General features: G+C 44.1%; 2 protein-coding genes across 3 annotated transcripts in view; one reads left to right on the top strand and one right to left on the bottom strand.

The window, feature by feature from the left end:
- The window catches only part of ttc3 (tetratricopeptide repeat domain 3), a 56,896-nt gene extending 54,012 nt beyond the window's left edge, over nucleotides 1-2,884 (top strand). For both annotated transcript variants that reach the window (XM_031896550.1, XM_004912114.4), the window contains exons 43-46: nucleotides 612-753; nucleotides 1,681-1,809; nucleotides 1,987-2,079; nucleotides 2,688-2,884. In XM_031896550.1, coding sequence (XP_031752410.1) covers nucleotides 612-753; nucleotides 1,681-1,809; nucleotides 1,987-2,079; nucleotides 2,688-2,795 — 472 coding nt within the window. In that variant the 3' untranslated portion in view covers nucleotides 2,796-2,884. The remainder of the gene's footprint in view (nucleotides 1-611; nucleotides 754-1,680; nucleotides 1,810-1,986; nucleotides 2,080-2,687) is intronic.
- A 5,022-nt stretch (nucleotides 2,885-7,906) lies between these two features.
- Nucleotides 7,907-16,583, bottom strand: vps26c (VPS26 endosomal protein sorting factor C). The gene is made up of 8 exons (XM_002941530.5): nucleotides 16,414-16,583; nucleotides 14,298-14,441; nucleotides 12,547-12,696; nucleotides 12,314-12,394; nucleotides 11,481-11,555; nucleotides 9,687-9,837; nucleotides 8,763-8,915; nucleotides 7,907-8,526 (listed from the first exon to the last, which is right to left on the bottom strand). Exons 1-8 carry the CDS (start codon nucleotides 16,531-16,533, stop codon nucleotides 8,444-8,446), a joined length of 957 nt encoding a protein of 318 aa, XP_002941576.2. The 5' UTR covers nucleotides 16,534-16,583; the 3' UTR covers nucleotides 7,907-8,443.
- Nucleotides 16,584-17,237: the final 654 nt, after the last annotated feature.

Genomic DNA, 17,237 nt, shown 5'->3' with positions numbered 1-17,237 from the left:
GCCCTTAATTCTTAAAATGGCAGTTTCCTATTTAGGATTACCCAATAGCACATACTACTAAAAAAGTATATTTTATGAAAATGGTTTATTTAGATGAAGCAGGGTTTTACATATGAGTTGTTTATGCAATATATTTTTATAGAGACCTACATTGTTTGGGGGTATAGTTTGCCTTAAATTGGCTCCTGATAAAATTTCCCCTAGCTTGTATGTGCAGGTGTGATAGTAATATTAGACTGAAAGCTATCTGGGGCAAAGAGGAAAGCAAATGATTTATAATGTTGGCACTTTATAATTAAAGAGTAATAATACAGGGGGATTAACTGTCCATTAAATTACTAAACTCCCTTCTTCTCCTCCCACAATAGCCCTGAAGAACCAAGTGTGTGGGGCCAAGTGTATAATGAAAGTGCCTTCAATGTTACTATTGCGCACTATTCAAAATATATATAAATGTTTTAATATAAACACTAAGTAGAATTTCATTTCAGTACGAGCGTTAACTTGATGCCCCTTACTAGTTGTACATGAATGAAAATTCTTACTATGAAACACATTGTATTATGATTGTGAATAAATCTGCATTTATATGTATGTGTGTGTTTGTATAGTGCGGAGCTTACCAACTTCATCAAGGAGCTGCGCAATAAGACTGGCGGAACACTGGCTGGCATGAAGCACGATGACATTGTTAGCAGGGTGACTGAGTATATACTGGACTCCCAGGATAAGGCCCCCCCACAGGCACCTTGGGTGAGTAGAAATTGCCCTTTTCATTTCCAAGGTCCAAGTCCTTCTTGCTTTTTCCCAGATTTCTGCCTGGTAACATGCAAAGTGGAAAGTGATTTAGTGTGGTCACGGAGGGGGCAACTAGTGGCCAGTACAGGGGCATGTGCAGTTAAAGGTAAACTCTGGGTTCTGAACCAAAATTTGTTAGAGCCCCACACAGAAACCCCTAATTTCCCTATCACTGTAATCTGTTCATTCAAAACATCTGAATAAATACCATTTTATATGCTGAAATCCAGCTGCAAAACAGTTCTTCTCTTTCTGCATCATTTGAAATCCTGGCAGGGGAGGAGGGACTAAACTTTGATGTTACAAACTTCCCCACAGCTTACAGACAGCATGCAGGAACTACATAACCCACAATGCATTGCACTGGGATGTTCCTTTCCTTATTGACATCACATGCGCTGCAGGGAATTGTGGGATTGGGAGGATGCAGGCTGAGGAAAGGCGGCTACAACAGTAGTCGCCTGCCCCTCAGCCTGCATCCTCCCAATCCCACAATTCCCTGCTGCACATTTTATTTGAGTCTCAAAGTAGCCAGATCAGCAGGGGAACAGGGGCGGGGCTTAGGGAACGGTTTCAAACCATATTATCATATTAACAATCATTAAAAGGCTGCATACTTTTTAATTGCTGTACATTTGCTTAAAATTATGTTTACTTTTCAAAAAGCTTAAGTTGTGTTTGGGTGGAATTTCCCTTTAACCTGGCAGTGGCAATGGGAGTAATTTCTCTTGTAAGGATAATTTTCCAAGTGATTGGCACTTTTCCACTAGAGTCTCTGGAAATGATTACCCCTTATTCTGTATATGTCCGGTCCGTTTGACTGCTGAGCTAAACCATCACTATGAATTCCTTCTTTCATTTTGAATGTGCTTTTATTTTTAGGTACAAGCAAGTGGCAATGTATATCCTTCAGCAGTGAAACCCCAGGCCCCATCGCCCCAGCCCAAACAGCCCTGGAGAGTGGTCACTGGTCCCTCCAAGAACAAGTGGCAGAAGTCTGATGATACAGAGGTACAGTGAGATCCTATATTTAGTCCTATTTTCTATATGTTATTAGGCTACTACAGATATTTGCTTGGGCCAAGGTTGCCCAAATCTGCCCAGTGGCTCCTACAAGCAATGCTGTTATGTGCACTTTGTGAATTCTAATAACTGCTAATTAATGGCTGTCATTTTACTTCTGCACAGTGCTATAATGATGAGCCGTGCATTATCTGCCATGATGAGCTGCAACAGTATCCGGTGCAGAAGCTGGACTGTGGGCACTGCTTCCATAGACACGTAAGTGATTGCTTCTTCTTCCATAAGGCTGACACACGGAGCTACTTGTAGCAGTTACTTGTCGTTGCTACTAAAATAGACAATGCTGATCATTTGCTGATAATTGTCTCTACATGTGTTTTAGCAGAGGCAATTCTCAGTATAGTCTATGGCAGGGGATTTTTTGGGGTTTAGTAGCCATGAAAAAATAACTTCTACTAGTAGCGCAGTGTGTTTTCACCTTATAATCAAGTACAGGGATAGGCATTTTGTGTTGAAAAGCAGATGCTGAGTGACCAGTGGTTGTTATGCTCAGCTGGGTGAAGCACAGTGCAGGCACTAGTATATAACATCCACAGCCGATTGGCAGTCAGTGAGAGATTCAGAAGGGAGGGAGAGACAGGCTCACTGTTAGCCAAACATGGCCAGGCCCCTAACCCACAGGCGTAGGGAGGGACAGCCCGGGCAAGCATTTCCCCACATGCATGGTTTCCTCTCAAACTGCGGTTTATGTACAGAGATAAATAACAGGATTTTTATCTTTTTATCCGTCACACAAGTAGCTTATACATCTGTTAAACACGAGCCCCCAATCTCATCTTCTTTAAACGCTGCCTTTACTTTTACAGTGCATAAAGACCTGGCTGAACACACAGAGCACCTGCCCGACCTGCAGAGATCACGCTCTCCTTCCTGAGGACTTCCCGGCCCTTTCTGGGCGCATAAGAACCACCTAGCACCCTCTCATTCTGCTTATTATTATTATACTTTGAGGTAGAATAGACATTTATCTTATATTCATTTTTGCATTTTCATATGTTGTGGTGGAACAGAAATGCAATAGCTTTAGCCTTACCATAGTTATGTATGAGTAAGCCGCACAGAGCTTGGGTGTAAGGATAGGGGCACACACAGGCATTTAGAAATAGTTTTGTCACCACTCAGAATGCCTCGGCTCCCTAACCAACTGCTGTTTGTGGGAATCAAGTGAAACGGCCAAGATGGGATCTGCTGGGTCTTTCCTAAGGCAGCCAGTACCCAGGGCCAATCCATTTAATATACAGTACAGGTTCTAGTATGTAAAAATGGCATATGGTATAACAAGTCAGGATAAAGAAATGCTTTGGGCTTCTGTACCAGCCCAAGGCCCCCACAGCCTTTTAGCAGGGAGGATCCGTGCCCCTGACAATGCCCCAGTAGCCCCCCATCTTCTTTCCTGCTGATTCCCTGCCCATACTCTGTGCTGCTGTCACTTACCTGAGCTTAGGGATCCACTTACACTATACTGTGTGTGTGTAATATATATATATATATATATAACTGTATATACTGTATATCTGCAATGATGGCTAAGTTTAGCTTCTCAACAGCAGCCTACTGAGCACGTGCAGTGCCACTGACACACAAAAGATGGCCTAACAAGATCCAAGATGGGGAGCTGCTGTGGACAACTTGTAAGGCCTGGGTCCTTATTGTTATAGGACTGCTGAACCTCTGGGCTGGTACAGTAGTTTCAGTATATAAAATAGAGAATTTCTAGATTCATTTTTATGTTTTATGTTCCTTTAATAGCCAACATAGTATATAGGAGTAGTCAATTTTTACTCATCTGCTGGATTTTTCTGCTCTGGCAGTGGAAGTTTCTAGCCGTGGGAATACACACAAGTGAAGCCAAACTAGCTGAAATAGAATAAGCACATACCCTGTTTAGTAATGGCCGGCTTGGCATTTGTTCCTTTGTGCTTTATCCGCTCCCTGAGAATTCTATATGGATTTTGTGTTCACAGCCTCATTGCACCCCCTGCCTTATGTTTTACAACTTAGTGGTGGGCACAACTTTCCTTTGTTGCTGTAGTGAATCCTGGGAGATGCTGTTTAGAGCTAATAGGGTACCCCCCTCTTAAAGTGATACTGACACTCAAAAAAACTACTCTTCAAAATATTAAAGTTCCCTATAGATCATGTTGATCATTTTTCACTGATAGGGCTGCTTGTGTAAGTAATTGTTACTTGGAGTCCCTAAACCTGACTGTTTTGCCAACCTCATAGAGGAACATGGGGATTATATAGATCAGGGATCCCCAACCAGTGGCTCGGGGGGAACATGTTGCTCCCCAACCCCTTGGATGTTGCTCTCAGTGCCCCCAAACCAGGGAGTTATTTTTGAATTCCTGACTTGGGGGCAAGTTTTGGTTGAATAAAAACAAGATTTCCTACCAAATAAAGCCCCTGTAAGCTGATAGGGTGCATAGAGGCCCCTAATAGCCAATCACAGCCCTTATTTGGCTTCTCCATGAACGTTTATGGTGCTTGTGTTGCTCCCCAAGTCTTTTTACATTTGACTGTGGCTCACGCGTAAGAAAGGTTGGGGACCTCTGATATAGGTAATGTAAAAGTATCAGGCAAATACTTTTAAGGCAAAATATAAAGTCAACGTTATGATATATTTAAAAAAAAAAAGTTTAATTTTTGGTGTCAGTATTTCTCTAAAGGGCCAATAATCCCAGAGTTTCACATATATCTATGAATAATATACTATTAACATGTATTAATATACTATTACACTTCATTAGTGCTAATAATATTACAATATACAGTTTGGTCATTTCCCTATTGGTCCTATGGAACTAAATTATATCCTTATAAATGGTGCTTAGTGATGTCATCAGTTGTAACCGGAGCTCAGTGATGTAATTTCTGTCACATGACTCACTAAAACGTGTATATTATAATAAATAAAGTGCCCCCTGTTGTAAAATATGAGGATATTAAAGTCACCTCGGATTTCCATGACCTGTCAACTCCTCGGGGGCTTATAATATCCCTATATGTTACAATAGGGGGTACTTTATTCACTATATATTATAAGAAACTCCTCGGGGGCTTATAATATCCCTATATGTTACAATAGGGGGTACTTTATTCACTATATATTATAAGAAACTCCTCGGGGGCTTATAATATCCCTATATGTTACAATAGGGGGTACTTTATTCACTATATATTATAAGGAACTCCTCGGGGGCTTATAATATCCCTATATGTTACAATAGGGGGTACTTTATTCACTATATATTATAAGGAACTCCTCGGGGGCTTATAATATCCCTATATGTTACAATAGGGGGTACTTTATTCACTATATATTATAAGGAACTCCTCGGGGGCTTATAATATCCCTATATGTTACAATAGGGGGTACTTTATTCACTATATATTATCAGGAACTCCTCGGGAACTTATAATATCCCTATATGTTACAATATGGGGTAATTTAGTCACAATATAATAAAACAATTTCCTGTTTGCAGTGGGGATAGAGGGACCTGTAGGAAATGGGTACTTCCTGGGGACTAAAGGCTTTAAAAAAAAATGCAGAAAGTGCTCCACTGAGCATGTTTTAGTAATATAAATTAGTAACGTTGTTGGCAAGAAAAATTTTATTTGTAATTGCTGCACCCACATATAAAATCCATTCTGCCACTTTAAATAGACACACTGCACCTTGTTTGCTTTGGAATTTTAATCCTGTTTTAGTTTTCTCCTGTTGAATGTTAAAATAAATGTGTATATAGGTCTGGGATTTCCACTGCATTTTATTCTTTCATTTAGCAATTACTGGGCCTCAGGCATCTGTTCCCTGCTTTGTTTTGTAGTAAAGGGAAACCTGTCATCATTTTGCTGTATGGCCTTATGTGTAATCATTTATTGTATTACTGCTTTATCATTGAATATTTCTGTTCTAAGGGGGCCCAGCCTGAAGGCCAGTTACGGGGGGATTTGGGGTGAATGCTTATTTGTGCCCTGGGTACCCCTGGAACTATAGCAGGGTGACTGTTACCCCAATGTTTCTATATATCTGTATCCTTGTTATGGGCTAAGGGGCCCAGCCTGAAGGCCAGTTAGGGGGGGGATTTGGGGTGAGTGCTTATTTGTGCCCTGGGTACCCCTGGAACTATAGCAGGGTGACTGTTACCCCAATGTTTCTATATATCTGTAACCTTGTTATGGGCTAAGGGGGCCCAGCCTGAAGGCCAGTTAGGGGGGGATTTGGGGTGAGTGCTTATTTGTGCCCTGGGTACCCCTGGAACTATAGCAGGGTGACTGTTACCCCAATGTTTCTATATATCTGTAACCTTGTTATGGGCTAAGGGGGCCCAGCCTGAAGGCCAGTTAGGGGGGGATTTGGGGTGAGTGCTTATTTGTGCCCTGGGTACCCCTGGAACTATAGCGGGGTGACTGTTACCCCAATGTTTCTATATATCTGTAACCTTGTTATGGGCTAAGGGGGCCCAGCCTGAAGGCCAGTTAGGGGGGGATTTGGGGTGAGTGCTTATTTGTGCCCTGGGTACCCCTGGAACTATAGCGGGGTGACTGTTACCCCAATGTTTCTATATATCTGTAACCTTGTTATGGGCTAAGGGGGCCCAGCCTGAAGGCCAGTTACGGGGGGATTTGGGGTGAGTGCTTATTTGTGCCCTGGGTACCCCTGGAACTATAGCGGGGTGACTGTTACCCCAATGTTTCTATATATCTGTAACCTTGTTATGGGCTAAGGGGGCCCAGCCTGAAGGCCAGTTAGGGGGGGGATTTGGGGTGAGTGCTTATTTGTGCCCTGGGGTACCCCTGGAACTATAGCAGGATTACCACAATGTTTTGCCATATAAAAACGCAAATATACTTGAGAATATTTTTAAGAACTACAAATAGTTGGTGTTTACTAAAGGACAAATCCACAAAAAATCAGCAGAAAAAAATCTGCAGGTAAAAGCTGGTGGGGTTCGATGGGAATTGTCTCGAACAACTTTATTTTCCAAATTTATTAAAACATTTGTGATTCTCTCCACTGTGCGACTCCAGGTTGCAAAGTACAAAGCATTCTCCTGTTTGTATGGCGGCTCCTGGTGTAATAAACTTTCTCTGCTGCCCTGAATGGCCTGTGGTTGTTATTGTAGCACGGCTGGGACACACATTCTGCGTTAGGGCAGCAGTCGTTCTTAGACTCCTCCTGAAGAATTTCCCTCCAACTAGGAGTGCTGGTTGGTTTCTGTAGTTGATGCCACATACGCTCACCTGTGCCGTAAGGAATAGACTAAAGGGCGTTTTGCCGTCTTCTCTCTTCTTGAGGAAGGCCAAAGCTATTGATGTGCTGTGCAACATGAATTCTAGTTTTTCTTGGCCCAAAATTCTTTGGATACTTCCAACTGCATTGGTGAAGCTGCAGAGTAACATAATATAGTGTTTTAGGTTGAGTTGATCCAGAAAATGGCAAACAAAAACCTTCTGAAGCCGCTTCATTTTGGAGGAAAAATGCCTAGTTGACTCCAAGAGGGCAATCTAGTCCCTGGATCAACTTTGTACATTTCAGTAGCCCTTTGTCACATTTGCTAAGAAGCCATCCAACCCCTTCTTGAAGCTATCTAATGTATAGTATCTACCAGTAACTGATTCCGGGAGAGAATTACACAACTTCACAGTATAAAACCCTATTCGGAATATTAAGATGGAACCTCCTTTCTTCTAATTGAAACGGGTGCCATTGTGTCTGCTGGAAGGACCAACTCATTAATAAAGCATTAGAGAGGTTATTATATAGTCCCCCTGTATATTTATATATAGTTCTCAAATCTCCCCTTAAGCCTCTTTACTCCAACATCACCTTGGGGGACACAGGAATAGTGGGAGGGGGGTTCTAGCTTCTACCACTAGGTGACAGGGCACCTATTAACAGAGCTATAATAAGGCAATGATTCATAGCCCAAGGCCTTTATTGCTTTCGCTGCCATTGGCCTTGAATGGAGTAGAACAAAAGGGAAATTATTTCTCAGAGGGAAATGAGTATGACATATTCTAATTGGAAAGATGGGTAAGTGGGAGGAGCCTACGGTGATCCTTCGCACAACTCCTTGGGGGACAGAGGAACAAAAAAGTACAGTTTGTACCACTAGGAGGCAGTACACTAGAGAAAAAGAACTCCTTTGATCTGTACCCCAGCTCCTCCTTTCCCAATAACTGACGGCAGCAGGCACCTCACTGACCTGAGTGAAGCACTAGTGAAAAATAAAACTCTAGATAACATTTTTAGACCATTTCTTTCCAAATAAGTGCAGTTTATTTACAATTCCATAACTTGGGGTTAACTGTAACAAGTCCATTGTTTTCCTGACTGTGTTGGTCCCATTTTAATGTTGTGGCTCGTTCCAGTCAGAATCTCTGTGAACCACAGCAACCAATCAGCAGTTAGCTTTTATCTGCCTGCTGCTGAAAGAATACTGGAAACAAATGTCAGCTTGGTTACTACACTGACATGTGACGGTTCCTGGAGGGAGGTCCTTCTCGACGGTCACCGTGGTTACACAGGAAAGTGCTCCGGTCGTTTAGCAAATTACATTCGACACAGGTTGAGAGGGAAGTTCTCTGTGATGAGATGATCATCGTGTAAGATCACCACAACATTGACTTCAAACTCTGAAATACAGAATTAAGCACATTAAAACAGCGCTTTTCTCCTCAAGTCTGGGGGCTGGGTGGGAATGGCTCAATAAGCGCAGCAATCATGGCTGCACTGGTGATTACCTACCTGAATAACAGCATTGTGCTGCCTTTTCACATTGATATAAACCAATACATGTGCCTTTCCCCCCTACACCCCAGAGACACAAATAAATCCTAAAACATCACTAATAATAATAATAATCCCTTACCTATTTTAAAATTGGTGGTTTCTAGCGTTGGGCAGGTAAACAGCCTGGGGAAGACCATGTAAATGGGAATTGGGAGCCCTCGGCACACGTCTCCTTCGGCTATCTGGATATTCTGAATCTCTGTGGCATCCCGAGCATAACCTTCCGCACAACCTGGGGTGGGGGGGTGGAAAAAATATAGTTGTTAAATGAAAAGGTCTGTGTGCAACATCCAGCCTACTGGGGTTTCTACTAAATGGAAAGCAGTGGATTTGCCTGTCAGGTGGGGGGCAGTGGGGTAACTATAGGGAAAGCAGAGCCCACGCTTGTGGTGAGTACAGGGTCTGCTTCCTCTATAGCTTTAGCTCCCCACCACTCTCCTACCTAACAGCTAGCAGGCAGGGAGTGATTGCATTGTTGGCTGGGCCATTCTGGGCGGTCTAGTTGGAGGTGGAGGTGGGGGGGGATTTTATCATCCCTGCAGTTGTACAAATACAGTAGCTGCCATAGTTATACGTTCCATGGAGTTCAGCAATGTACCTTCCACCAGGTAAATCTCTTCTGTTACAGTCTACGATTATCTGTTCAGGAAAAAATATGGCAACAATATACCTGGGCACCTGTTTGGCCAACACCTCATTCCCAAACCAGGGTATTGTTATCACCTCAGTTTAAATGTTGCTGCTATAACTGCCCCTAACTTTCTGGGAAGGTTCCACTAGATGTAGGAACACTGTCTGTGGGATTTGCTGAAATATAGCCACAAGAGCATTAGTGATGTTGGGGATCAGGCCTGGTTTGTAGTTAAGGTTCCAGCTCATCCCACAGGGGTTCTGTTGGGTTAAGCTCAGGCTCATTATATAACCTACAGCAACACTGTAGCAAGTTATTCAGATTCAGTTCCCACTGGTCAGTACTTCCTATTGGGATGCAATGCGCACGTACCGCAGGTTTCCACTCGGACTAACTGCAACTCGATGCTCTTAATGGCAACTTCGGACGTTTCCACCAGCAGCTCCCCAGTCAGCGGCTGAGTGATCATGCAGTTGGTGGAGTCCAGGTGACCTCGGATGAGGAATCTGGGTAGGGAGGCTCTCTGGGGCAGAACAGATTGAGAGCAAATCAGGACATCAGTGAAGGAGAACACACAGAGGAAAAACAGAAGGCAAAGTATCCGCCGTGCCTGTACCAATGAATTCAGGTAAAACAGAGTCAAGAGAGACTCCCTAGTCCGGGTATATTAATCAGCTCCATAGCCTCCACTGCTACTGTGGGCATTTAGGAAGAAGCGCAATTGCGCCAAGCACATTGTCCCCTCGTGTCTGCAGTGACCCTGGAATTCTTGGAAAAACACTGCATTGTGTGGGGAAAAAAGGCCATTGTGCTCAAAACTGCACTTGGCTCACTGCACTCGTGGGCCTACATGTGCCTTCTTGGTTCTAGTTCTTGTGCCGCCAAAGACACTATTTTTTCAGTTATGCCCGTCTGATGTATTCCTCGATTTCCACAGACATCCAACTCCCGTAGCCTTAATAGGCTGTACTACACCCTCTGGCAAGGGCTGCTGGGAGTATTCTGTAGACAGCTGGTGGCTCACAAATTGGACCCCATTCAAATGGGGATCCTTGTGACATTTATAACCTCGTAAGGCTGCACATCAGGCTGCCAGGGAGCCAAGACTCATGGAATAATTGGTACATTGCGTTTACCTTAAATTAGCCCTCGTGGCACAAGGCTGAATATGATGAACAGTTGGCACCTTGGGGAGGGGTGTCAGTTTTACATCTGCAAGCTATGCCAGCTGGAGTTTTGGGAACAGGCAAAATGGGCTTCTTGTGCCAGAAGGAGCCAGTCAAGTTTTGTTTCATGTGGTACAGGTGCCAAGCCCTTGCTACTAGGGTGCCCGGCCATGCCCCTGTGCTCTCTAGAACATTTCCTAAAGCATCCCTGTCAGTGGTCCCACAGCTCCAAGGATCCCCATAGATCATTTTTATTCCTCGTTTGTTGTATAGGACTATACAGCACTGCGGAACCTGCCGGCACCATATAATGAAATAATGACTACCCCAAATATGATGAAGATTTACATGTTCCCATTGAGCCACAGTTTAGTGACACCCCATTCAGTTTGTGGGAATCGCTGTGTTATTTGCCTTCCACACAGGACTCCCAAATGTGACCTGATGGACCTGGTGCACAACAAGAGCATATTAGGAAGAGCACTTGGGCCTATCAGGTAAGTAATGTGCACGTTTTACTTGGGGGGGTATCTGAAACTGTAACTGATTGCTGTTGTTGTAACTGCCACCTCAGCAAATACCTAATTTGTAGATAAAGACGTCTTTTCACATTTCAGCGCGGGTCAGGCACAGCTAAGCCTGAGATTGAGCCACAGTGGCAAGTTCTGGGGAAGCCAGTTGTGTACTCAGCCCCCGTGCCAAGTTCCCTACGTTACACCTGTTCTGTCCTCTGTAAGAACTTGGCAGGACCACGCTGTTCTACCAATAGGCCACAGGGCACGGCGTAACCTACGTCCCTTCATATTATCTCCTCGGAGCCTGTGTCTCTCCCAGAACCTGACTCATGAAATTCTGCTTTGGCTTACTATAGAGCTTCCAATCCCAAATCTCTCACTGGCAGTTGCACAGACTTGGGCGGCTTTTGGTCGGGGTGTGAATATAAAAGGTGTGTATATGTTAGATCCACATGTACCTCCTCAGCTGCTGAATAGAAACTCACCTCTTTAACATTCTGTAGAGTCTCTGGCGTAATAGTAAAGTCCACAGGGGTTGGCGGTAACTTGGCTTTCTGGGGCTAAAAACCAATATATAGAGACGTTAGTCAGTTTGCAGGGGCAAAGAACAGATCCAGCCAATCAGAGTGTCAGATTTCTTTAAGGGATCCCCGTAAGAGTATCCCTGGTTAAATGTATCCATATAGGCGCCTAAAGACTTACTGATAGGAGAGGGGGAAAGTTTCTGCCTTTTTTTGTACCTAAAGTCTTCTCTCTGGACCAGAAAAGTTCAGTCTCCCTATGACATACACTAAAAAGCATTATATTGGCCCAGTAGCAGTAACCCATAGCAACCAGTAAATTCTGCCTGCTAACTGGTTGCTATGGGTTACTGCTCCTGGGCAAACTTAGTGCCTTTTATTACATAACCCCATAAATCTCTGAGAGAGGGAGTAACTGGCCCAGATGCTTTTATGCAGAAACCATTTACCCACTGTCACCCTCAGGGTCCATGTTCATATACTACTAAAAACCAATGGGACATGTTATTTACCCAACTGCAGTCTACCGATGGGTGGACAGATAAAAGCATTTGAGTATGGGTGAGGGGCGGAGGTTCATTCAAGACCCCGCCCCCCACGTTCCCATTTTACCAAGCCCCCATCCCAGCACTTCTCTGCGTGAGAGTAGAACGGACTCCTGCAGCCTGCCTGTCAGACTGAATTTGTGCCTGGCTGGCCCGTATTGGGATTGCAGGTTTTGGAGTTATTAGTCTAATTTTGGATGGCTGATTGGGGAGACCCGTTGGATTAATTCAGCAGTCGCACAGATTTCTTACCAAGGAATGAATGATGAATTCACAAGACTTGGTCAGGTCCTTGGCCAGAAGGGAGCGCTTCATGTCACAGCGGAGGGTGTACTGGGGGGAGTCAAAAGCAGGACATATATAAGTATTGCTCACTCAGCCAATTACACTGTTGCCTGCCTTGTTTATTAGCTTTAGGTGCTAGAGCTCCCAGCATGCTGACACATTTTAGGTGAAGTTCCCCCCCCTTAACGCAAGTCCCTTACCTGTATGTTCACAAACACGCCATGGTAGGTTTCGTACAGCACCTTGTTCCCTTTCGCGTTCAGAGGGAATTCAAAGGGGATTTCAGTTTTGCCGCTGGGAAGTTTTCCAGGTTTGACCATTTCCATGGAGCTGCTAATGATCTGAATGGGCTGAAATGAAATGGAGACAAGAATAAAGTCACAGCCCTCGTGCCCCAAGTACAGGAACATAAAGGAAGTGGAACCTCCAGACAAATGACTATATTATTAGTGATTCACTTTCTGCCGATTCCCACCACCCGTCAGCTTGGCTTCTCCCCAGCAGCCCAAAGCCCACTGAGCATGTGCAGTGCCAATGACATTCCAAAGATGGCAAAACAACAGGGATCCCCAACCTATTATACCCATGAGCCACATTCAAGTGGAAAATGTGTTGGGGAGCAACACAAGCATGAAAAAGGTTCCTGGAAGTGACAGTTACAGCCAATTGGCTACTTAATAGCCCCAATGTGGACTGACTATTTGGCATTAGACTTGGTTTTTATGCAACCAAAACTTGCCTCCTTACCATAAATTCAAAAATGAGCCCCTGCTTTGAGGCCACTGGGAGCAACATCCAAGGGGTTGGGGAGCAACTTGTTGCCCCTGTGTCGCTGGTTGGGGAACCACTGCCTAACAAAATAGGGAGCTCCTGTGCTTAAGTTTGAAGGCCTGGCTCATAGGGCTGCTAAACCTCTGGACTGATATAGTACAGGTATGGGATCTTTTATCCAGAATGCTTGGGGTTTGCAAATAAGGTATCTTTGCGTTATTTGGATCTCCATATCTTAAGTCTGTTAAAAATACATTATTACAGGGAAAAAAAGGGAATCATTTAACCATGAAATAAACCCAATAGGGCTGTTCTGCCCCAATAAGGGGTAATTATATCTTAGTTGGGATCAAGTACAGGTACTGTTTTATTATTACAGAGAAAAGGGAATCATTTAACCATGAAATAAACCCAATAGGGCTGTTCTGCCCCCAATAAGGGGTAATTATATCTTAGTTGGGATCAAGTACAGGTACTGTTTTATTATTACAGAGAAAAGGGAATCATTTAACCATGAAATAAACCCAATAGGGCTGTTCTGCCCCCAATAAGGGGTAATTATATCTTAGTTGGGATCAAGTACAGGTACTGTTTTATTATTACAGAGAAAAGGGAATCATTTAACCATTAAATAAACCCAATAGGGCTGTTCTGCCCCAATAAGGGGTAATTATATCTTAGTTGGGATCAAGTACAGGTACTGTTTTATTATTACAGAGAAAAGGGAATCATTTAACCATTAAATAAACCCAATAGGGCTGTTCTGCCCCCAATAAGGGGTAATTATATCTTAGTTGGGATCAAGTACAGGTACTGTTTTATTATTACAGAGAAAAGGGAATCATTTAACCATTAAATAAACCCAATAGGGCTGTTCTGCCCCCAATAAGGGGTAATTATATCTTAGTTGGGATCAAGTACAGGTACTGTTTTATTATTACAGAGAAAAGGGAAATAATTTTGAAAAAAAAAATTGAATTATTTGCTTATAATGGAGTCTATGGGAGATGGCCATTCCGTAATTCGGAACTTTCTGAATAATGGGTTTCCGGATAACGGATCCCATACCTGTAATACAGTATTTATAGCCATATTCATGTTTAGGCTTTGGTTCTCCTTTGAAAGAAAATACACGGATGAGAAACCCTATTTGTAAGAATACAGTGCTTATCCCACTTACCTTAACAGAATTATAAAAGGCTTCAAAAACGCCAACACTTTTCGCACTTAGTTGCAAATTGACTGATCCCTCCATGGTGAGTGTAATTCCCTGGTGCTGGACTGTGTCCCTACTCATCACCACCACCACCCCAGATAAGATTTCCTATGGCAGAAGAACAAACAAGAAGTTTAAAAGCTTTATAAGTGTTAGTCTGTCCCTCTCAGAAGTCCGTTCTCTTCCAGGTCTTTTAATCAGCTGACTTGTGCTACATTGTTTCAGAAGTCAGAACCAGGACTGCGCAGAATATAAACAGCCAGACAGATACTATTGTAGAAATCCAAAAACTAGATAAAAAGCTTCAGCAGGTTTACTGCAAAACATTTATTGTGGGTAGTGGTAACACTGTTTTGCAGAAAACCTGCTGAAGCTTTTTTCCTATTTTTTGTATTTCTACAATTGTATTTGGTTGCAGCACAGAGCAACAACTAGGAGCTAAAGCTTCACCAATCATTTTTTATTTTAGCCAGACAGATACTGATTTTATTTGCAATGGTTTACTTGAATAAGCAAGTGCCAGAAAACAACGTCTGTGTTTAGTTTGGATAACAAAATAAAGTTTATTATTAACTCCATGTTTTCCATTTCCTGATGGGATGCAACGAATGTCTCACCAGCAGGTGGCAGCACAGGCAGTGGCAATAAGGGAATGCAGCCCACAGGTAAGTGTTGGGGGTGTCGGAAGGAGAGCAATGCTGTTGGGACACAGCTCTTTTGGGCAGGGCTCTCTTCACCTCTTGTATCGGTTATTGGTTGCTTTATATGTTACTCTGTATGTCCAATGTATGAAACCCACTTATTGTACAGCGCTGCGGGATATGTTGGCGCTTTATAAATAAATGTTAATAATAATAATGTAGATTGTAAGCTCTTTTGGGCAGGGCTCCCTTCCCCTCTTGTATCGGTTACTGATTGCTTTATATGTTACTCTGTATGTCCAATGTATGTAACCCACTTATTGTACAGCGCTGCGGGATATGTTGGCGCTTTATAAATAAATGTTAATAATAATAATAATGTAGATTGTAAGCTCTTTTGGGCAGGGCTCCCTTCCCCTCTTGTATCGGTTACTGATTGCTTTATATGTTACTCTGTATGTCCAATGTATGGAACCCACTTATTGTACAGCGCTGCGGGATATGTTGGCGATTTATAAAGAAATGTTAATAATAATAATATTGTAGAGTGTAAGCTCTTTTGGGCAGGGCTCTCTTCCCCTCCTGTATCGGTTATTGGTTGCTTTATATGTTACTCTGTATGGCCAATGTATGTAACCCACTTATTGTACAGCGCTGCGGGATATGTTGGCGCTTTATAAATAAATGTTAATGTAATGTAATAACAAAATAAAGTTTATTATTAACTCCATGTTTTCCATTTCCTGATGGGATGCAACGAATGCCTCACCAGCAGGTGGCAGCACAGGCAGTGGCAATAAGGGAATGCAGCCCACAGGTAAGTGTTGGGGGTGTCGGAAGGAGAGCAATGCTGTTGGGACACAGAAGAGAAAAACACAAAATGTCCCCCCCCGCGTGGCCTTCAGTGCACTCAGTCACATGACCCTGTGTATGGCCAGTTGGCCACCTTAATGCTCCAATGAATATAAATAATCCCATTTTAAATTACCTAAAACAAATAAAGAACATGACAAGGACCTTCCAAGTTGCCCAGTTAGCGCCCCACCTTGGCTCTTATTAGGCCACATTGTTAGCCACTGAGCTTCCCTGCAGTAGGGCCCTGGTTGCCCTGGGCTGGCACAGACCCCTCACACATAATGGGCAGCATTTCCAGCTTCATTTGTAGTTGAGCTTTATTTCCCCTTTAAAGTTGTGAGCACAGTTCACTTATAACTAAGCACTAAAGTGATTGGCTGCTACAGTTCAGCCAATAGAAAGGCCCAATCCAGGAGGCAGCAGGAGAACCTTGAGTTGCGCAGTGCTGCCCCAGTGTGTAAAACCCAATACCTCCCAATACCTCCCGGGCTGCCCTGCAGGCTGCAACTGACATATAAAGGGATTTATTTTTGCACAAAGGGGACTAAGGACCGCTTCCTAGCCCCGCCCCGCGTTGCTCTTACCCCATCCCGATAGACTTTATTGGCCCGCTTGATCTTGATATCCAGCACCGTCCCCATGTTGCTGCCTCCCAGCTGCAGGCCGCGGCGCCACAGAGGGATGGTCACATGACTGGAGCACATGACTCGCCCGAAACCACGTGACAGGAGAAAAAAAAAACACAGGCGCCGAAACAGAGCTTTCTTTCAACCAGCTTTATTGCGCGCCAATGTGGTAGTTAGTACCGAGCGGGAGGGGGGAGTTTGGGGTTCTCTCAGCTGACTTGGCTTGGCCCAGTGCCCAGGTTGCCCTAGCAACAGGGAAGGTTCTGACGTCAGGCTCATGACGCGCTACACATAGAAATGCGCGGGAGAAAGAGGCGCTCTCTCCCCCTTGGTACCTGCCTGACTCACTGCGGCCGCTTCGTGCGCAAACTGCCCCCACTGGCGTGTATTCCCCCACATCCCCCCACTCCCACGCCTGTGCGGCTACACGGGAGCCCACGGCTGCCTCACGCTCATATGGCTGTCTGTATATTCACTCTCACTGAGGGGGGAGAGCAGGCAGCTTATGTTATAGGGCTGTAGGGAGAGGCCAACTCACTCTCACTGAGGGGGGAGAGCAGGCAGCTTATGTTATAGGGCTGTAGGGAGAGGCCAACTCACTCTCACTGAGGGGGGAGAGCAGGCAGCTTATGTTATAGGGCTGTAGGGAGAGGCCAACTCACTCTCACTGAGGGGGGAGAGCAGGCAGCTTATGTTATAGGGCTGTAGGGAGAGGCCAACTCACTCTCACTGAGGGGAGAGAGCAGGCAGCTTATGTTATAGGGCTGTAGGGAGAGGCCAAC

Source organism: Xenopus tropicalis, chromosome 2 (assembly GCF_000004195.4).
Source record: "Xenopus tropicalis strain Nigerian chromosome 2, UCB_Xtro_10.0, whole genome shotgun sequence".
In the NCBI taxonomy this organism is placed as follows: domain Eukaryota; kingdom Metazoa; phylum Chordata; class Amphibia; order Anura; family Pipidae; genus Xenopus; species Xenopus tropicalis.
Note: the sequence above shows the minus strand (reverse complement) of the source record. Positions and strands in the feature narration are given on the sequence as shown.

What these genes read in the sequence shown, in the direction of transcription:
- vps26c (XM_002941530.5), bottom strand. Translation starts at nt 16,533, where the DNA reads ATGTGCTCCAGTCATGTGACCATCCCTCTGTGGCGCCGCGGCCTGCAG. An exon ending in AATTCATCATTCATTCCTTG is followed by an intron (nt 11,556 to 12,313) that starts GTAAGAAATCTG and finishes ATTGGTTTTTAG; the next exon opens with CCCCAGAAAGCCAAGTTACC. An exon ending in CTCTACAGAATGTTAAAGAG is followed by an intron (nt 9,838 to 11,480) that starts GTGAGTTTCTAT and finishes GTTCTGCCCCAG; the next exon opens with AGAGCCTCCCTACCCAGATT.